Here is a 20,460-nt window from a genome sequence, read left to right as displayed (position 1 = left end):
ATTCCATTTTAATAAAGTATAGAAATACATGTATAGATTTACTTGGGAAAAGATCTGGGAGGATATTTATATACAGGATACAATGTTGTCTTTGGGTGGAGAGCTGTGGGGGTGATTTAATTTCTTTTTTTGTGTACTAGAATAAACAAAATCAGTTTACTTTATTGGTGCTGTATTTCAGAAATGTTCACCATGTAACAGTACATAGATTTTTGTTATTTGATTTATAAAATTGATTAGACATGGGGGTGAGATGTACTAAATAATTGAAGGGCTTATGTTGTATACTTGAATTTATGTGGACTTTTCCTGTAAGACAAAGAAATAAAAACCTCATTCTGCTTTTTGTTTTTTTTTTTTTATTAATAGGTTTTCTCGCACAGATATGGCAACAAGCAGCCGTCCCTTTGCATCCTTTGATACAAAACGGGCCTCTGGACGGCTCGGATCGTCTAATGTGAGCAGGTCAGGAAGAGGGTGCAAGTGTTTTCGGGACAACAGGGGAGAGCAGTCCAACCCTTTGGTGAATTGTAATGTTGATGTTAAAACAGGGCTTTGTATTTTACTGACTGGCGAAATAGGCAGGTGTAGTGTCCATTTTACAAATTAGGGAAGGAGAGACAGAGCTGCTAAGGGACATGTGAATGGGTGGCGCTGTTACATAAAAAGAAAACTAAATTCAACATTTGGGGCACAACTCATTGGAGTCTTTTTTATCTTAAAATTTTTTATATCATTGATTTCATTTATAAAATAATATAACCACATTGCCAAGCATCCACCGTAAATATGACCTCTTAAACTGTATTCATTCTCGTCTTTTTCCTGGGCATGTGCTTTTATCTGTTATGGATGCAGCCATAGGGTTTTCACTGAATGTTGTAGTATGATTATTTTTCTACTTACATTCTTCTTGTAACCTTGGTTTAAGAGCATTTTAAGAAACATTGACTGTAGAAAATTCAGGAAATACAGAAAAGCACAAAGGAGAGATAAAAATGTATATTACCATCACTGTAACTTTGTGTGTGTGTGTGTGTGTGTATCCTTTCTTTTTCTCTTCATATATAGAGCAAGTCTTTTTTTTTTATTATTGATTGGGATCACATTCGATATACTATTTAGTAACCTGCTTTTTAAAAATTTTATTATTATTTTTTGCCCTGCCCCTCCACCTTATTTTTTGTGCCTGTTTTTAAAAGTTAATGTATCATGACATTTTTCCTTTCCATTAATATTTTTGGTAATATCACATTTGCTAAGTAATATTCCTTTCCTGCCCATTCTAGAATTAATATAATGAGTTCTTTTCGAACATGTATGTTGTTCCTTTATCAGAGATTAAAGGCAACTCTGTGAAAGCTATGTTTTAGTACCATGAGAAAGGGCTTTTTATCTATCCTTATAGGGTTATTAAACTTTAAGTTATATGGCAGATCTGTAGCATTTGAGATTTTGCATTTGAAATTTCAGCTACTTTTAAGTGTGTTTATAACACTCATGAATTCGGCAGTTTGCCTTAGGACTCAGCTCTCACAGTACAACAAAGGGGTGCAATAATTTGAGGATCGATGACTGGAGATGAAGCTGAAAATAACTCCTAAGGATTTTAAGGCATTTATTTTTCACATTACGATTTCATTCCATATGTCACTGCTTATGGAAATCTGAGCTTTCTTTAGAAATATGAGTCTCTCCCTCAGGGTTAACCTCTAACTCATCTGATAGTTTCCTAAGTAACTACTGCATCAACATTTATAGATCTTCTTAGATTTACAGTGGGCTTACATCCCCAATGAGCCCATCATGAATTGAAAATGCCTTTAATAGCCCTAACCTATTGAACATCATAGCTTAGCCTCACCTACCTTAAATGTGCTCAGAACACTTAACATTAGCCTGCAGTTGGGCAAAATCATCAGAACCCATTTCTGGTAGAAGAGTAACTGAAGTGGGATTTTGTTTTCATGTTTGAAGGAATGAATTTGGAGAGGTTGGGGGCATGGAAATTCGACTTTAAGCTCTTTTAAATAAATCATCATACTGCTCATTTACTTACTGAAATATTTTCCTATTAAAAGTTGTTACACAGGGGCGCCTGGGTGGTTTAGTTGGTTAAGCATCCGACTCTTGATCTTAGCTCAGGTCTTGACCTCAGGGTCCTGAGTTCAAGCCCTTTGTCAGGCTCCATGCTGGGCATGGAGCTTATATTTTAAAAAAATAAAAAGTTACACAAAACATTTTGTAGAAGGCTCTAATTTTATTTTATTATTATTATTAATTAGTTTGCTTATTTTGGTGGGTGGGAAGGGCAGAGGCAGAGGGAGAGCGAGAATCTTAAGCAGGCTCCGTGCCCGACACAGGGCTCGATCTCACAACTCTGAGATCATGACCTGAGCTGAAATCAAGTTAGTCACCCTGAGGGCCCTAATTTTAAAGAGCAAAATTTCCATCAGTCATAAATAACAGATAAGTTTTAATAAAGGGTAAAATCATAGTGATTATACAGATGTAAAAATAAACACATTTTAAAGATTTTATTTAACTCATTAATCAGTGAGGGAACTAGGCAGATTTTATAATTGATTCAAAGGAGAAATTGAAACAGCACAAATTTATATGGAGTAAAAGAATGTTGAAATTAATGCCCAAAGTCAGTAAAACTAGCTTCTTGTACAGTGAAGGAGGTAATTGAACCTCTACTAGTCAGGGATAGAATTTGCATATCTATAGACAATTATTTTGCATCACTATCAGTTAAAATTTACAGAGTTGCAATTCAACACTAAAAATACAAAACCGATTAAAAAATGGGTGGAGGACCTGAATAGACATGCAGATGGCCAACAGACACATGAAAAGATGCTCAACCTCACTAATCATTGGAGAAATGCAAATCAAAACCACAGTGAGATACCAATTATATCTGTCAGAATGCCTAAAAAAAAAAAAAGCCATAACAAATGTTGGCCAGGATGTGGAGAAAAGGGAGCCCTCGTGCATTATTGGTGGGAATGTAAACTGGTGCGGCTGCTGTGGAAAACCGTATGGAAGTTCCTCAAAAAGGTAAACATAGAAATACCATATGATCCATTTTCACTACTGGGTATTTACCCAAAGAAAACGAAAACACTAATTCAAAAAGATAGATGCACCACATGTTTATTGCACATTATTTACAATAGCCAAGATACTGAACATAGGGACAGCCAAGTGTCCAGCCGTAGATACATGGACAAGGAAGATGTGGTGTATGTGTACAATGGAATATCACTCAGCTGTAAAAAAGAATGATACCTTGCCATTTGCAACAGCATAGATGGACCTAGAGGGTATAATGTTAAGTGAAATAAGTCAGACTGAGAAAGACAAATACCATGTGATTTCACTTACGTGTGGAATCTAAAAAACAAAACAAATGGATAAACAAACAAAATGCAGAATCAGACCCATAAATATGGAAAACAAACTGATGGTTGCTAGAGGGAAGGGGGGGTGGGTGGATGGGCAAAATGGGTGAAGGAGAGTGGGAGATACAGGCTTCCACTTAGGTAATAAGTCGTGGGAATAAAAAGCACAGCATAGGGAATATAGTCCGTGATATTAGAAAAGCATTGTATGGTGACAGATGGTAGCTACATTTGTGGCGAGAATAGCGTAACTATAGAAAAGTTGAATCACTGTTGTACACCTGAAACTTATGAAACATTGTGTGTCCACTATACTCTAATTTAAAAAGAGAACACCGTAGAGTTGCAAGTCAGTTCCCTAGAATCAAAAAGCAATCCGAAGGGGTCTCTTCTACAGTATAGAGAATCATGCATAGTTTTCTGCTGACGCACATTTTCTCCCCCTACATGATCAAACTAAAACGCAATAACTTTCCCTCTCCTGTGAGTAAAGGTAGTTCCCATGCTTGTGGTCTTTGTGCCTGCTATGAGCCTTGTTTGTCAGTTTCTTCCATCCTCACAACAGCTTCATGAAGTAGGCAGTGGTGGTGTTCCCATTTTACAGATGAGCAAGTCAGGCTTCAGAAAGTTAAAGACATTGCTACTAAGTGGTAGAGTTAGAACTCCGGCCTTTCTGTCTCCAAAGTGTACGTAAACACACACGTGCAGCAACGTGCTAATAGTAAAAGCTATAGAAATTCTGTGTATTTTTTCTTGGTCTTTAGGTCAACATCAAACAAGGTGGATCTCAAGTGTGGCCTAGAAGAATGTGCGGTGGCATTGAACTTATTTCTAAGTAACAAATTTACAGATGCCTTAGAATTGCTTCGACCGTGGTAATTAACTGTATTTCTTTCAGATAAAATATATTTTTTTCAGATGTTTCTGATGATTCTTTCTTTGATGTCATGATTGTCAGTTAATTTATCTGCATTTCCGCCTGAATATTTCTAAGCTAATTTGGTTGAGACCCCCTAATTTGGTTGGTCAGTTTTAATATCCAGTTAAGAAATCTGTCTTTTCAAATTTAATCAGTAGAAAGTTTCTGATTCTTTCTCATATTTTAATTTCTATTTGTGTTCAAATATTGTCATTGTATGTAGTTTTGTAGAGCTTCCTTTTGCTTTTTTCAGTGAAATGTTTTTTTTTTATAAAGATTTTATTTATTTATTTGAGAGAGAGAATGAGACAGAGAGAGAGCATGAGAGGGGGGAGGATCAGAGGGAGAAGCAGACTCCCTGCTGAGCAGGGAGTCCGATGTGGGACTGGATCCCGGGACTCTGGGATCATGACCTGAGCCGAAGGCAGTCGCTTAACCAACTGAGCCACCCAGGCGCCCCCAGTGAAATGTTTTTATGGATATGCCTCTAAAGCTTAAATATCATTGGAAAAAGTTTCCTTTGAAATGGGGTAAAAAGAACTAGACTATGCTAATCTCAAATGTTAAAAAGAAATTTAAAATAATAAAAAATGTTATTAGGACTCCCTATTTATGTGATAAACAAGTTAAGCAGTTTAATTTCAGCTAATAATACCTGTTCATTTTTCAAATGTGGCATCAACACCCGGGCCCAGCCCTGATACCAGCGTCACCTTGACCACAGTCCGCAGCTCTACAGTGTGCCTGGAGCTTGACAGGAATAATCTTACGTTGTGCCTTCAAACACAGTCACTTGCTTGGGTGAAGCTTAGACCTTATATAACAGTTTTTTAGAAGGTTACTTGGGCACAATAGTGGGAATCTTACTTCTTTGGTCAGTAGGGGATGTGATTTTGATCATAGACTTTCAGTCTTACTACACTCATGGTGGTGAGCATTGCATAATGTATAGAATTGCCGAATCACTATGTCATACACCTGAAATGTATGTCAACTGCACACCACAATTAAAAAAAAATTACATTACCTCCTGAGAAGCTGCTGTGGTAATTCTACTTTGATGTAGAGGAGCTGTGGTCAATGAGTATTTCAGAGGTTAGGAACAGATGTAGATGGTACAGTGCACAGCTGAAGGAAATTGTCCAGCGTTGTCTTCAGCACTTGTCTGCCCTGCCTGTCTCCTGCTTCATTTCTCTCCGTCCTTGCCAGTCCCTCAGACTTCTTTCTCTCTCCATCTTCTGTCTCTACTTCTCTGTCTTCCTCTCTCAACCTGCCTGCCTGTCTCCTTTGTGTTTTTATTCACACAGGTCTCCTTTTTTCTCTGTCTCAGACACCCAGCTGGTCATAACATGGAATGAAAAGAAGTGATTATTTTATTTGGTCAAATTTTATATTCTCTGATCGTTATGCAAGTTTCACTGTTAAACATATGTTTTTCCCACCTGAATCGTTTTCCTCTTGGAGCTTTTGGTTTAAAATGTGAGGTTTAAAACCACAATAAATGATTAACTTTAGGCTGATCTTAACTCCTTGCAGGGTTTTTTTTGAACAGCCAGTGACCTCACTAGTCAGGACAAACTGCGAATTACCAAAGGATGTTTAGACTATTTCCATGGGGGAAAAGAATAATGTGGCCAGCATTTGTTTTGCATAGCCGTGGGCTGTTGTGCATTATATTTGAATTAAAAACAAAATCATGCATTAATATTTTAAATCTTATAACAGATTGACCTAATGAGAAGTTTTGAGAAAGAAATGGTGAGGTTTTCACAGCCCGAAAGTCTGGGATGTGCCATACATTAAGACTAATTAATGCCCTTAAGAATCCAAGCAATTCTCAGGGCGCCTGGGTGGCTCAGTTGGTGAAGACTCTGCCTTCAGCTCAGGTCATGATCCCGGAGTCCCGGGATCAAGCCCCATGTCAGGCTCCCTGCTCAGTGGGGAGTCTTCTTCTCCCTCTGCCCTTCACCCCCCTCGTGCTCTCTCGCTCTCTCAAATAAGTAAATAAAATCTTTAAAAAAAAAAAAATCCAAGCAATTCTCAACTGATAATTTAGTAATTGGAATTGTCAAGAACTTTAATAAGGAATTGTAGATAATGGGATTAGATTAGATATGAGCTCTAAAATGTACTTTGCCTGGGCCCATTGTGGCTCACCTAATTTATTGCAAAAATCTTGCTTTTCTTTGGCCTCTGGCTGGGAATGGAAAGGAGCTTTTTTTTTTTTTTAAATGAGTATCTGAAAATACATCAAAATCTCTCTGTCACAAAATGCATTTCCAGTGGCCTTTATTTTAGTACTTATATCAGAGCTAAAGATAGTAAGTATATTGCCTGGTGTTCAACTGGGAAAAATTGGTTTGCTTTGAAATGTTTTCAAGGAAAAGAATCCGCAGGCTGCCCTCTTGTGCTGAAACAGGGCAAAACAATTGTCGGCTTCTGCTTTAACCTGGAACATTCTGTGCTGCCTCTGTAGGCTTAATTTGGAAAGTCCTTAATACTTGAGTTTTTTAGGACATGCCTTTCTCAGTCTATATTATTTCAGTGATCATGGTGTAGGAGTAAAAGTTATCACTATCAAAGTCACTATCATGCATTTACTAGGATTTCTCCTGATTAGTATCAGATAAGACATGCATGCTTTTAAGTTGAGTTGGGATGTATTAATTCCCTGTGTTTTGCCCCCAGGGCTAAGGAGAGTATGTACCATGCCTTGGGCTACAGTACTATTGTGGTGTTGCAGGCGGTCATGACCTTCGAGCAACAGGACATCCAAAACGGCATTTCTGCCATGAAGGACGCATTACAAACCTGCCAAAAGTATGAACTGAGTAATTAAATTCTTGAGATACAACTACAAACCTTTATGTCTGTGTGACAAAGTGAGTGTGGTTTGCCTGATGGAGAGAGCTCTGTTTGAGGTTCGCCCCAATTGTAGTAAGGGGCTTGTACTTCAAAGCTTCCTAGACTCACATAGTTCTATGTAATAGAGTTAAAATTTCCTGTTAGGAATTATAGTTGATTCTTGTTTGGCCAAACACTTGGCATCTATACCTCCACCTTTTTCTTTTTCCTTTCTTTTCTTTCCCTCTCTCCCTCTCTCCCTCCCTCCCTCCCTCCCTCCCTCCCTCCCTTCCTTCCTTCCTTCCTTCCTTCTTCCTTCCGTAACTTGAGCCACAGAGAAGAACTGAGGGAGATGTCTGTGGGGTCAGCAGCATGCATCTCTCAAGGGTCTCCCTGGGGTGGATGATTTCAGCTACTGCCTGCCACGCGAGGCCAAGCAAGGAACACTCTTCTTTTATGTGGGAGATGCTGCCTATTCAGAAGGGAGAGCTGTATTTGTCTAAAAGGACATTTTTGAACACTTCTGGTTGGTGAAAATGAGACGGATTTTCAGTTTTATTTTAATCTTTGCTCTGTGTGTAGAGCAAGACCCCAGCAACAGCTGTTAACTAGCATTGGTGAAGTTTAACATGAAACTATGTATCCTCATGTAATTATGTTGCAACCCTACAAATGAAGAGAGTTTCTAAATGCTGCCCTCTAAGTGATTCCTAATCTGTGGATGCCTCTTACTCCAGAAATATCAATTTCAGCCATACAGATAAGGGCAGGTGCTTGGCAGGGTTAGCTGCCATTCATTGTTTTGTGTGGGTTTGTCCACACGTGTCCAGTAAGCACGGATGGAGTGCCCACAGGATGCCAGCCCAGTGCTGGGCGCTGGGTGTGCGGTGTTGAAAAGGGTGGTCTCTGTGCTACAGACTTCAGGATTTAGAGTTTCTCCTTGGTAACTCTTTGGTGTGACTGTGACAAAAATGAATGTCAAAGGAAAATGAGCCTGGCCTGATTTATTGTCATTTTTTCTTTCTATTTCCCATCTCCCCTTCTGCTTATTCTCCACAGATACAGGAAAAAATGCACGGTTGTAGAATCTTTCTCAAGTCTTCTTTCTAGAGGATCACTGGAACAGCTGACTGAAGGTGAGACTCATTTAAAGATGAAGTTTTTCCTGTCTTTGAAAATTAAAACATGATCATACTCATAAAATTCAGTACTTAAGTGTAGCATAAAAAGGAAATGGAAAATCTTTTTCTCTTTCCCATCATACTCACCCTGCAGAAGTAATCACTGGCAATAGTTGGATTAATGGCCCAGGATTCCCCACGTAGCAGAGCGGGATTCAAAGCTGATCTGCCTATCTGTAAGCCACAGTTCTTTCCACTGTACCCCACACTTTCTCTGATAGGCTTGTAGAAAAGGGAACAAAATGTTCACATATGGTTGAGGGAAATGTTGAATCATTCCTATGTAGACATCTTGAAAGTAGATGGTGCTGCGTTCTTATCTTTTTATAATGTTTTTGTACATGGCTCTTTAGAAAATCAGGAATAATTTACTTATTTACTTATTACTAACTATTAAAAAAGAAAACAAACTGAGTTTGTTCTATTAGAATGTCCATAACCCAGAAAATCTGGAGTAATTTACTTATTTGCTTATTACTAATTATTAAAAAAGAAAACAAACAATGAGATACTGCTGTACACCTATTAGAATGTCCATAATCTAAAATACCGACAACACCAAATGTTGGCAAAGATGTAGAGTAAAAGGAACTCTTATTCATGGCTGGTGGGAATGCAAAATTGTACAGCTACTTTGGGAGATAGTTTGGCAATTTCTTACAAAACTAAACATACTTTGACCATAAATCCAGCAATCAGTCTCCTTAATATTTACCCAAAGGAGCTGAAAACTTATGTCTGCATGTGGATGTTTACAGCAGCTTTATTTATAATTGCCAAAACTTGTAAGCAACCAAGATATCCTTCAATAGGTGAATGGATAAATAAACTGTGGTACATCCAGACAAATGGAATATTATTTAGTGCTAAAAAGAAATGAACTCTCAAGCCATGAAAAGACATGGAGTGACTTTAAATGTATATTACTGAGTGAAAGACACCAATCTGAAAAGGTGTCCTGCTGTATGATTCCAAGCATATGACATTCTGGAAAGAGCAAAACTGTGGGGATGGTGACAAGATCAGTGGTTGCCGAGGGATGGGGTGTAGGGATGAATAGGTGGAGCACAGAGGATTTTTAGGATAGTGGAAAAACTTTGTATGATATCATAATGATGGATACATGTCTTTATACATTTGTCCACACCCATAGAACATACATCACCAAGAAGGAACTGTAACATAAACTATGGATGTTGGGTGATTATGTGTCAACAGAAGTTCATCAGTTCATCAGGGGGAGGTTAAGCATGCATGGGGCAAGGGATACATGGGCAATTTCTGTACCTTCTCCTCAATTTTGCTGCCAACCTAAAACTGCCTTAAAAATAGTCTTAATTAGAAAACAGTAAACATAAAATTAGCTTGTGACAATAGCATATTCTGAAAAACAGGTTTACTTAGACTTTTACATCCAAAGGCATGCTTAGCTAACATTTTAGCGCAAGGTGAAGCTATTTCCTTCAGTAGACTAAGGAATTTATAATTAAGAGATGTTCTGGTAAGGTACCTATTCAAAAATGCCAAATGGTTAATTTTGAGAACTGGGGAACTGTCCAATATAAATCAACCAGAGTGAAGGAATACGACTTTTATAAATTAAGTTGCATTTTATTTCTAATGAGTTTGGCTGTCACTGCAACCCAAACAGACTTTATGTTCAAGGGTGCATGTCAAAACATTGTAGCTTTAGTATGTGATTTGTTTTTCCTCTTGGTAATATTCATTTACATCCTTGAGTGGCTGGTTGTCTGCAGGAGTCAGTATATTTAATTAAACTTTTTGTGGGTTTAACATGGAACACACCCTTTCTTCTCTCGGGGCTGGCATATTGCCCTGAATGGTTTTCTAATTTCCTTTAAAAGCAGATGTGTAAATGCAATACTTAGGATGTGAAAGGGATTTAACATGAAGGATGCTTACATATGGTATACAGAGTTCAAATTTTCTTGCCGTTTATCTCTGCCTTCTTGTCACGTCCTTCAGCTGCTCTGTGGTGTGTTCATCTTTAACTTAACCCTGATGCAGCCATTCCTTCTGCTCAGACCTCTGCACAGACTCAGAAGGACCGAGACCCTGGCTGGTGACGGCCGCCAGGATGTGCACAGGCCCTGATTCCGCAAGGCTGGCCCCCTCTGTAGGCAGGCTGCTGAAGGCCCTGACTCTGCAAGGCTGGCCCCACCTGTAGGCAGGCCGCTGAAGGATCTTCACCGCCTAGTTGCTTCTTTGTAAATTCAGCCTTTGGCATATGAGCGTGGTAGTGATTGGAACCAGTTTGTGAGAACCAGCCTGTTGTGTGTCGGATGGCAGGGATAGGGGATGGGGTCTGTGTGTGTGAATGCAAGAAATACAGCGCTAGTCCTTATCCACTTTGACCCAACAGCATTCTCACAAACACAGAAGGACCCTATTTTTCAGCTACTTACTTCACATAAAAATGTCCTGCTTTCTGAGCTTTTACCAAAAAGCCCAACGTGGACCAAGGGCAATAATTGTACCGAAAGTAGCTAACAAAAATCCAGTGCTTACGCTCCACAGTGAGCTCTGTGCAGCACGTCATTTGATTCTTTAGCTGTGAAGTGAAGACGTTACTAGCTGGACTTTATAAATGAGGTGGCCAGCAGCAGAGAGAGGTGGATACCCACAACATGGCAGAACCTTTCCTCCAACCCAGGCTGTTAAATCCCCCAAGCTCATTTACTTAAATAAAATGCCAGTTTGCATCCCATGGGTAAAACAGGAATCTGCTGATTTTGTTTATGCAAAAATGCAAAGGTTTCCCTCCCACCCCAATCTCTGCAAGTGTAAGGTATTGTTTAGAAAGACAGGCCATGTGTTTTGGGGCATTCCATATGTCCCTGGGATATACATAGCTTTACAGAGTCCCTTTTGTGAGTGCCTTGTTCCTGTGCTAGATAGCTCAGTGATCAAAATAGCCTGAAATTGTGCTAGTGTGAGCTCTTTTTATATCATGTCTTCTATGTGTGAGGAGTCATGCCTTGGGCGTGCTGGTCCATACTTGTTCACAGACCTCAGAGAATTGCTGCTTTCTCTTTAAGTTAATGGGGTGTCTAATCATTGCCATGATTTTCATACCTTCGTATTTTAGAAGCTAGAATTCATAAATTTAAGATAGTTTTTTCAATCTCTATAACTGTGTTAAACTTACGTGTTACTGTTAAGTTAAAAAATATTTTTTTTAAGTACTTTTAAATTTTGGTTTCCTCTTGTGAGCTGAGTTTAGGTCTCTGGCGCTAAGCACCTGACTCTTTGCAGTTATATTTGAATGGGGCCAAAGATGACTTCCTTAAATCCTTTTACACATTCTAGGGAAATCTTGCCAAGGGACAGAGAACCGAGGTCATCATTCTGCTTTTATGGAAGTACCAAAGCAACCTAGATTTTTGTGTCTCTCTTGGGTTCTTTGAGCTACGAGTCTTTCCTGAACATCTCAGAGCAATTACTGTGGACATAGGATTTTCCTTAATGTAATTTTATTTGTTTTTAATAGAGGAAATGCATGCCGAAATCTGTTATGCCGAGTGTCTCCTACAGAAAGCAGCACTCACGTTTGTGCAGGTAATAAATGTTTGGCTTCGAATCAGTATGTCGGGGAAGCCTGCCAGTACTACACAGAAAAAATGGGGCTCATTCTATGTCAGTGCTTCAGTTCTTTTGACTTAGACTTGTAATGGAAGATACTTGTTGTTCTGATAAACTTTGACTGGAAAATGACCCCAGGGAGCTTTGTTCCTACTCAAATGCACTTGGAGTCTGTTCCAAATTTCAGTCTATTGGGAACCACTGTCTTATAAAGGAACTGTTTTGCAACTAGTGCACCGAATTTCTGGATGCTTCTCTGTATGAGAAGTGTGGGATTATCCCTCTTTGCATTTGCTAATGGTAGAGGGCTATAGGCCCCGGGCCAAAGAGGCATTTTCATCCTTGGCCATTCCCTTCTTACACCAGATGCTTCAGCAAAGCTCAGGTATGCATGCTTGAGTGCCAGGCTTTTCATATATACTTCAAATTTTATTTTTGCCCCTCTTTCTAGTCTCATGCCCCTTTCTTGCTTTTATTTCTTCCTTTGGAAGAGCAGATTTAAAAAGTCATTAAACCAAGCCATGAATACCTTTCTTTAAGGGACATTTTAACTTTACCTCTAGGAACTGTTACAACCAGTGCCTTGCCTAACATTGTATCTTCCAATCCTTCTAAAAAACATGGATTTTAACATCATGGCCCCATGGGTGGCGGTGATGGGTACATTGGGGGTAGAGGTAGGGTCAGGATTGTAAGGGAGCAGAAATGCAATTGTAAAATTGAAAATCTTCCTCAATCACAATGTTTTACATTGTATTAAGAGTTGCTTTCCTTTTTTTTTTTTTTCCTGGAGATTGACTTCTTAGGTTGGATTCTGGTTTAGTAAAATTGAACCAATCTGGTCTATGACCCTGTTTCCTAAAACCCTATGTATTATGAAGTCTGGTTGAAAACCTCATTCTTACTGCCTCAGGAAACATAATGCCAGTCATGGAGGCCCTCCAGTTTTTCTGATGTGTTTTCCAAATGGGGATTTGACAAATCTGGGATTTAAAGTCTTATTTTGTATGCGGAGACTTGTAATTAAACATCTGGGAGATATCCAAGACTCCTCCCTCTTCCTCATGCCTCCATATCCAATTTAATGCTCATGTTTCTTTTACCTTGTGAAGATTTAGCAGTGCCATCTCTTCCTTCTTGAGTGTTTTCATGGGGGTGTTTATCAGCTCTTCTCTAGAGGGCACAGCGACCTAGTGACCCTCTGGCTCTATTTCTCTTAACCTCCAGCTCATTGTCCATTGTGCAGCTGAGCGCCCTCTCAGGGATGAGACTGTCACCTTGTCATTGCTCTGCTTTAGCTTTGAGTCGCTCTCACGGACTATGGCAGTGGTCCCGTATCAGAATATCAGCAAGGTGGGGGGGAGGCTTTTTCAAACTAAACTGGTATCTTCTCCCACATTCCCTCCTCCCCTCTTACCCCACGGGAAGAGGTAGCTTTCTTACTCCTTCGTTCTGTCTTTGTGGGAGCTTCTGTGGCAGCGCTGACTTACGTAAGCACAGATGGCCAAGCATGCCATGATCGTTAATGCTTCCTTGCCTTTCCTTCCGCTTGAGTATTCCCTGGCTCGCAAGGTTCGCATCTGCTTTGCCTTCCTTCATCTGGCCACTTCCTAATCATTTTTTGTGCCTTAAGCCCCGATGCTTCCAGGAAGCTTCTGTGGACCTCTCCATGTCACCCCCTCCCCTGCTCTGAGCTCTCCTGACCTCCTGTGCATATCTCCTTCTGTGTGCATGACTCCAGCCCTTAGCACCTTGTATTGCTTTTGTCTGATGTTGCATTCAGATGCCTGGTGTAAAATAGGCATTCGGTAAATATTTGGTGAATCATGAAACGAAATATTATTATTTGAGGCAGATTTTAATGTGATTTTGGAAATTCTTTTCTGGCCAATCTTGAAACTTGTGTAATCATAAGATTCCTTAAATAAGAAGATAAACATTTAAGTTGTGTAGTGAATTTTGTATTTATTGATTCTTAAAATAATTTAAATGGTAAAGATTTAATACTTAATGAAATTTGTAAGCTAAAGTAAATTTTCCTCTTGCTTTAGAAGGATGCTGAAGTGCACAGGAAATAAATACCAGAGCATCTCTCCATTATCAATAGACTAGAAAAATATTCTCCTTGGAAATATGAAATATGGGACTGTCTCCATTAACATTGTTAGATTAACTTCTTTTAAGCAGGTTTTGATATAATTTCTTAAGAGATTCTCGTGGAATCCTAGAATGCTGACCCTGAAAATGATATTCATTTAGGCCCTCTGCCTCTGCCACGCTGTGGTTGATGACCATCAGGCAAAGAAAAGTGAAATGATTTTTTTTTTCTCCAAAACAAAACTGCATATTGTGACAATCAGTTTAGAATCCAGATCAATAATTTTTGTTCTAGAAATGTATATGAGTGAAATTTACAGTGTTAAATAGACTGAATGCTAAAGTACCCTGCAAAAGAAGAACCGTCATCCCATTTGCTGGAGTGTGATGGACTGGAAAGTCCTTAGAGCATATCCTTAAATCACCCATTTTAGATTCTGTTGAACCCAGAAGAAAATTGCGCATTAGATGATGTTTATCACAGTAGATTTGGACTAACATATTTGGTCACTAAGTGGGTTACTTCCTTAATTACTTGCTTGAAGTAATGCAAAGATTTTTTAAATGTGTTCTTTTTATTGCCATCTAAGTTGGAAGGAAAATTACAGAAAAGCATTTCAAATGTAAAGCAAGAAGAATGTTTTAATTTAAAAATTATGTCCTCAAAAGATAGTGTTTTGTTCTAATCACACAAATATATAACTGTATAGTGTAAGAATCTTTTGCTAAGTGATCTAATTATTTAACTGAATTGTTTTCAGGATGAAAATATGATCAACTTCATCAAAGGTGGACTCAAAATTAGGACAAGTTACCAAATATATAAGTAAGTTAAAAATTAAGATGTTGTTTTTAAATGATTCTTGTATTCTGTCCAGTTTGTACTTCAAAATTCTCATGAAGTATGACTAGGTTTTATTTGCTGTTGGTAAAAATGAACTTGATTTTTTGGCTTACTGTGTATGTATTCAGTGCTATAGGACAACAGAATTTAAGTTTAAATGCAATCTTGAAAAAAATAGCTGAAAAAAAGCTACTGACATAATTTCTAATTACATAATCTTAGTTTCTCTCTCCTAAAATCAATTTATAAATTTAAAATTATAGGTATGTCTTTGGTCCAGACTCTAGAGCAGTACTGCTCGATAGAATTTTCTGCAGTGATTCAAAGGTGGACCATAGTGTTGTCCGTATCTTCTATATCCTTATTGATTTTTATCTAGTTGCTCTATCATTTGCTCACAGAGTTCAAAATCTCCAACTTTGATTCTGGGATCACCCATTTCTCTCTCTTTAGTTCTGTCAGTGTTTGCATTGTATATTTAGAGCCTCTGTTATTAGGTTTATATATATTTTAATTATTTTATCTTCCTAATGAATTAACCTTTTTATCATTATGAAATGTCTCTACTTAACTCTTATAATAAATATTTGTCTTGAAGTCTGTTTTGTCTGATATTAATATAGCTACTCATGCGTTTTTATAATTAGTGGTAAGTGTAGCATGACATATATTCTTATACTTTAAACCTATCTTTGTTTTTATATTTTAATTGCAGTTCTTATAGATGCATATAGTTGGGTCTTGCTTTTTTATTCAGTATAACAAATGATATGTTTGCACTTCCGGCTACCATTTTTCTTGTTCTCTTGCCTCATTTAGTTTTCTCACTTCTTTTTTGCCTTTTATTGCATTACTAAAATTTAAAATATATATATATATTCCAATGTAATCAATCACTCTATTGTTTTCTAAGCTTACCTCTTTAATTTTTTTAAAGGTCACTCTAGTGATTATAATATCCTTCTTAACTTACCACAGTCAACTTAGAGTTAATATTGTACTATTGCCCATGAAATATAAGAACTTTGTGAAAATATAGTTTCATTGACCACTTGTCTTTTATACTATTCTTATGATAGTACACTTACATATATTATAAGCCCCACAATGCAGTGTCAGATTTTTTTCATAAAGACTTATTTATTTGAGAGAGAGCGAGAGCATGTGTGGTGCGCCCAAGCATGTGGGGAGGGGCAGAGGGAGAGAATCTTCAAGCAGACTCCCCCCGAGCACAGAGCCCAACTTGGGGCTCAGTCTCATGACCCATGAGATCACTACTTGAGCCAAAACCAAGAGTCGGACACTTGACCAACTGAACCACCCAGTCGCCACAACAATAGGACTGTGGCTTTCTGTATCAGTTCTAGGCATCCCACGTTGAGTGGATTCGAGAGTACTTTCAGCTGACTAGCCATGTAAATGTAAAGTCCGTGTGAGAGATGTTCCCATCTTTCAAAGTTCAGCTCTTCTCCAGTTTCTTACTACTTTTTGTTTTCACTTTCCAGTGCCTGAAAATGCATTTTAAATATATATTTAAATTCCAAAGTTCTAATTGTTATCTGTGGGAAGGTTAATCTAATATAAGCTAGTATGTGTGTCATTATTAGACGCAGATCCCCGTTAGTGAGAGCAGAACCAAGATTTAGTATTTTTTTTTAAAGATTTTATTTATTTATTTGAGACAGAGAGAATGAGAGAGAGAGAGAGCACATGAGAGGGGGGAGGGTCAGAGGGAGAAGCAGACTCCCCGCCGAGCAGGGAGCCCGATGCAGGACTCGATCCCGGGACTCCAGGATCATGACCTGAGCCGAAGGCAGTCGCTTAGCCAACTAGCCACCCAGGCGCCCCAAGATTTAGTATTTTAAGAGACAGTTTTACCCAAAGTGATTTCATAAAATTATATTCCATTCAAAATCATGGAGGTAGGGGGGAGTTTTGGGAAATTGACCAATTGTTTTTAGTTTTTCTCTTGAAATACTTTTTTTTTTTTTAAAAGGTTTTTTTTTTTCTTTTTCTTTTATTTGACAGAGAGAGAGAGAGAGAGCACACACACAAGCAGAGGGTGCAGGAGAGGGAGAAGCAGGCTCCCTGCTGAGCAAGGAGCCCAATGCAGGGCTCAATCCCAGGACCCTGGGATCATGACCTGAGCCGAAGGCAGACGCTTAACTGGCTGAGCCACCCAGGTGCCCTTCTTGAAATACTTTTTAGATGCTATGGATGCCTGGGTGGCTTAGTCGGTTAAGTATCTGCCTTCGGCTCTGGTCATGATCCCAGGGTGCTGGGATCGAGTCCAGCATTGGGCTCCCTGCTCCGTGGCAAACCTGCTTCTCCCTCTGCCTCTGCTTCCCTCTCTCTCTCTCTCTCCCTCTCTCTCTGTCTCTCATGAATAAATAAATAAAATCTTTGAGAAAAAAAAGAAATACTTTTAGATGATATAAAAGGATGTTAAAGAGCTAATTGCTTTTCTAGTCATCAAAACTTAAAAACTGGAATGAATTCAAGTAGTCTTAAAATGGCACAAACCTATCAGTGTGTGCAGGCATGTACTTTTGTACATACAGACAGACATTTACTTGGGAATTAAAAATATGTGAAATTCCTATGTATACATAGGTCTCTTTCAAAATAGTGGGAAAAAATGGATACTTTTTGGGAAAATTGGTTCTTCATTCTGGAAAAAGAAAGCATGAAAATAAATTCCATGTATATTTAATATTAAAAATTTTTTTAAGGGTGCCTGGGTAGCTCAGTTGGTTAAGCGACTGCCTTCAGCTCGGGTCATGATCCTGGAGTCCCAGGATCGAGTCCCACATCAGGCTCCCTGCTCAGCAGAGAGTCTGCTTCTCCCTCTGACCCTCGCCCCTCTCATGCTCTCTCTCATTCTCTCTTTCTCATTTATTTATGTGAGAGAGAGAGAGCACACGTGAGCAGGAGGGGTAGAGGGAGGAGGAGAGAGAGAGAGAATCTCCAGCAGACTGTGCTGAGTGGAGCCCAACACAGGGCTCAGTCTCACAACCCTGAGATCACGACCTGAGTTGAAACCAGGAGTTGGATGCTTAACTGACTGAGCCACCCAGCCTTCTCTAATATTAAAATATTTTTCAAAGGGTAGTAGTGAAAACATAAGGAAAATATTTTTTATGGTCTAAAGCACAAAAGCCTTTAAACTTTTATTTAAAATTTTTTCACTTTGAAATAACTTCAGGATTTTTACAAAGAATTTTTATATATTCTTCATCCAGAGTCACAAATGTTAACATCTTATAGAACCACAGTAATAATTATTAAAACCAAGAAACTGACATTGATATGGTATTATCAATTACTCCACTGATTTTACTCTGATTTCTCTAATTGTCCCACTAATGTCCTCTTTCTGGCCCAGAATTGAATCCAGGGTTGGGGATGTTACATTTAGTTGTTATGTTTCTTTACTCTTTTTAAATCTGGAAGCGTCCCTCACTCAGTCTTTCTTTATTTTTATAATCTTGACATTTTTGAAGTATACTGGGCAGTTACTTTGTAGAATGTCTCTCAGTAGGGACTAATCTAATGTTTCTTCATGATTACATCCAGATTTTGCATCTATGGCAAGAATACCATACAAGTGATATTGTGTCTTTCCATAGTGTATCGTATCATTAGATATATGGTGTCAATTTCAGAAGCCTTTTTGAGTGTGACATAAAATCAGGAACCATAAAAGACTGACTTGACCAAATAAACATTTCAGTTTTCGTCAGGGCAAAATATACCATAATAAAAAATACAAATGGAAATGTGATACAAATGATTCAGGGAAAATGACAGTGTGAGGACCTCATAAGTTGGTGGGAATCTAAATTGATAGAGTTTTCCTAAAGGATGTTCCGACAGTATGTATCAAAATTAAGAAAGTGTATCACCTTTGATCTCAGAAGTCCCTTTTCTAGGAATTTATCCTAAGGATAGTTGTGATAGATTAACTATAATTACAGTACTTGATGTAGGAAAAGTACTTGATGAATGTACAAGCACACTTTTAGCAACATTGTTTATAATATGGAAAATTTGGAAACAATGTACATATTTAACAATGGAATTTGGTTAAATAAATTATTCCATAGAATAAGATAATATGCACTTGTTAAAAATAAGGTAGCTCTCATGCATTTTCATGGAAAAATCATCAATATAACTTATAGGACAGTATATACTATATGATCCCATTTGTGGTTTTTAAAGATTGGATTCTTACTAAAGCATAAAACCACCTAGAAGGTTATGTACCAGGCTGTTAACAGTGACCATCTCTCTGTGGGATAGTCATGCAGGAGCACTTAACGCTGTCTCCATGTTATTTGAAAATTTTGTAACAATCATCTATTATCAGAAAATAGAACATTTATCACCCAGCCACCCCATCCCTCCCATCCCCCCACCACTCCAGCAACCCTCAGTTTGTTTCCTGAGATTAAGAATTCCTCATATCGGTGAGGTCATATTGAATCACAGACCTGTACCTCTGAAACAAATAATACATTATATGTTAAAAAAAAAAAAAAAAAGAAGAAGAAGACAGCAGGAGGGGAAGAATTAAGAGGGGGAAATCAGAGGGGGAGATGAACCATGAACTATGGACTCTGAGAAACAAACTGAGGGTTCTAGAGAGAAGGGAGGTGGGGGGATGGGTTAGCCTGGTGCTGGGTATCAAAGAGGGCACGTTCTGCATGGAGCACCGGGTGTTATACGCAAACAATGAATCATGGAACACGACATCAAAAACAAATGATGTAATGTATGGTGATTAACATAGCATAAAAATAAAAAAATAGAGCATTTATATTTTGATTAAAAAAGAAAAGAATTCTGAAAATCATTTCTACCTCCTGCCATCCTATTGATATTTTCATGTTTGCATTCTTAATGCATGCATATGAGCATATATAATTATCTTTTTATGTAATAAAATCATATACTTCATGTCATTTTGAAATTTCCTTTTTCACTTCATGTCACAAAAATTTAGGTCATTAAATGTTGTTAGTTGATCATGGATTTTAATGGCTACATAGCATTCTATTATGTGGGTATGCCACACGTGTGTATGTATAAATATATGCACTCATGTGACTCTCTTCTTAATTTCCCGTTGTTGCCTATTTAGTTTGTTTATACATTTTCATTATAAATAGTAATACAGTATCTCTCCTTACAGGTAAGTTTTGTGTTTATCCATGCTAGTTCCTTAGAATAGAATTGGATTTATTGGGTCAAAAGTACACCTGTGTTTAAGATTTTTGATATATATTGCAAAATTATTCTGAAAAATAATTGGGTTGGCAAACTTTTTCTTTTTTCTTTTTTTAAATTTTTCTTTTTTCTTTTTTTTTTAAAGATTTTATTTATTTATTTGAGACAGAGAGAATGAGAGAGAGAGAGAGAACACATGAGGGGGGGAGGGTCAGAGGGAGAAGCAGGCTCCCTGCCGAGCAGAGAGCCCGATGCGGGACTCGATCCAGGGACTCCAGGATCATGACCTGAGCCGAAGGCAGTCGCTTAACCAACTGAGCCACCCAGGCG

At 38.2% G+C, this 20,460-nt stretch overlaps 1 protein-coding gene across 2 annotated transcripts in view; it reads left to right on the top strand.

The window, feature by feature from the left end:
* Window positions 1-20,460, top strand: part of TTC39B (tetratricopeptide repeat domain 39B) — a 126,808-nt gene that overhangs the window by 66,460 nt on the left and 39,888 nt on the right. For both annotated transcript variants that reach the window (XM_031034045.2, XM_031034046.2), the window contains 6 exons: window positions 370-465; window positions 4,175-4,285; window positions 7,018-7,149; window positions 8,233-8,309; window positions 11,866-11,933; window positions 14,816-14,880. In XM_031034045.2, coding sequence (XP_030889905.1) covers window positions 370-465; window positions 4,175-4,285; window positions 7,018-7,149; window positions 8,233-8,309; window positions 11,866-11,933; window positions 14,816-14,880 — 549 coding nt within the window. The remainder of the gene's footprint in view (window positions 1-369; window positions 466-4,174; window positions 4,286-7,017; window positions 7,150-8,232; window positions 8,310-11,865; window positions 11,934-14,815; window positions 14,881-20,460) is intronic.

This window comes from Leptonychotes weddellii, chromosome 14 (genome assembly GCF_054177405.1).
Source record: "Leptonychotes weddellii isolate Sample4059 chromosome 14, ASM5417740v2, whole genome shotgun sequence".
Lineage (NCBI taxonomy): Eukaryota > Metazoa > Chordata > Mammalia > Carnivora > Phocidae > Leptonychotes > Leptonychotes weddellii.
This window is presented reverse-complemented; position numbering and strand designations above follow the sequence as displayed.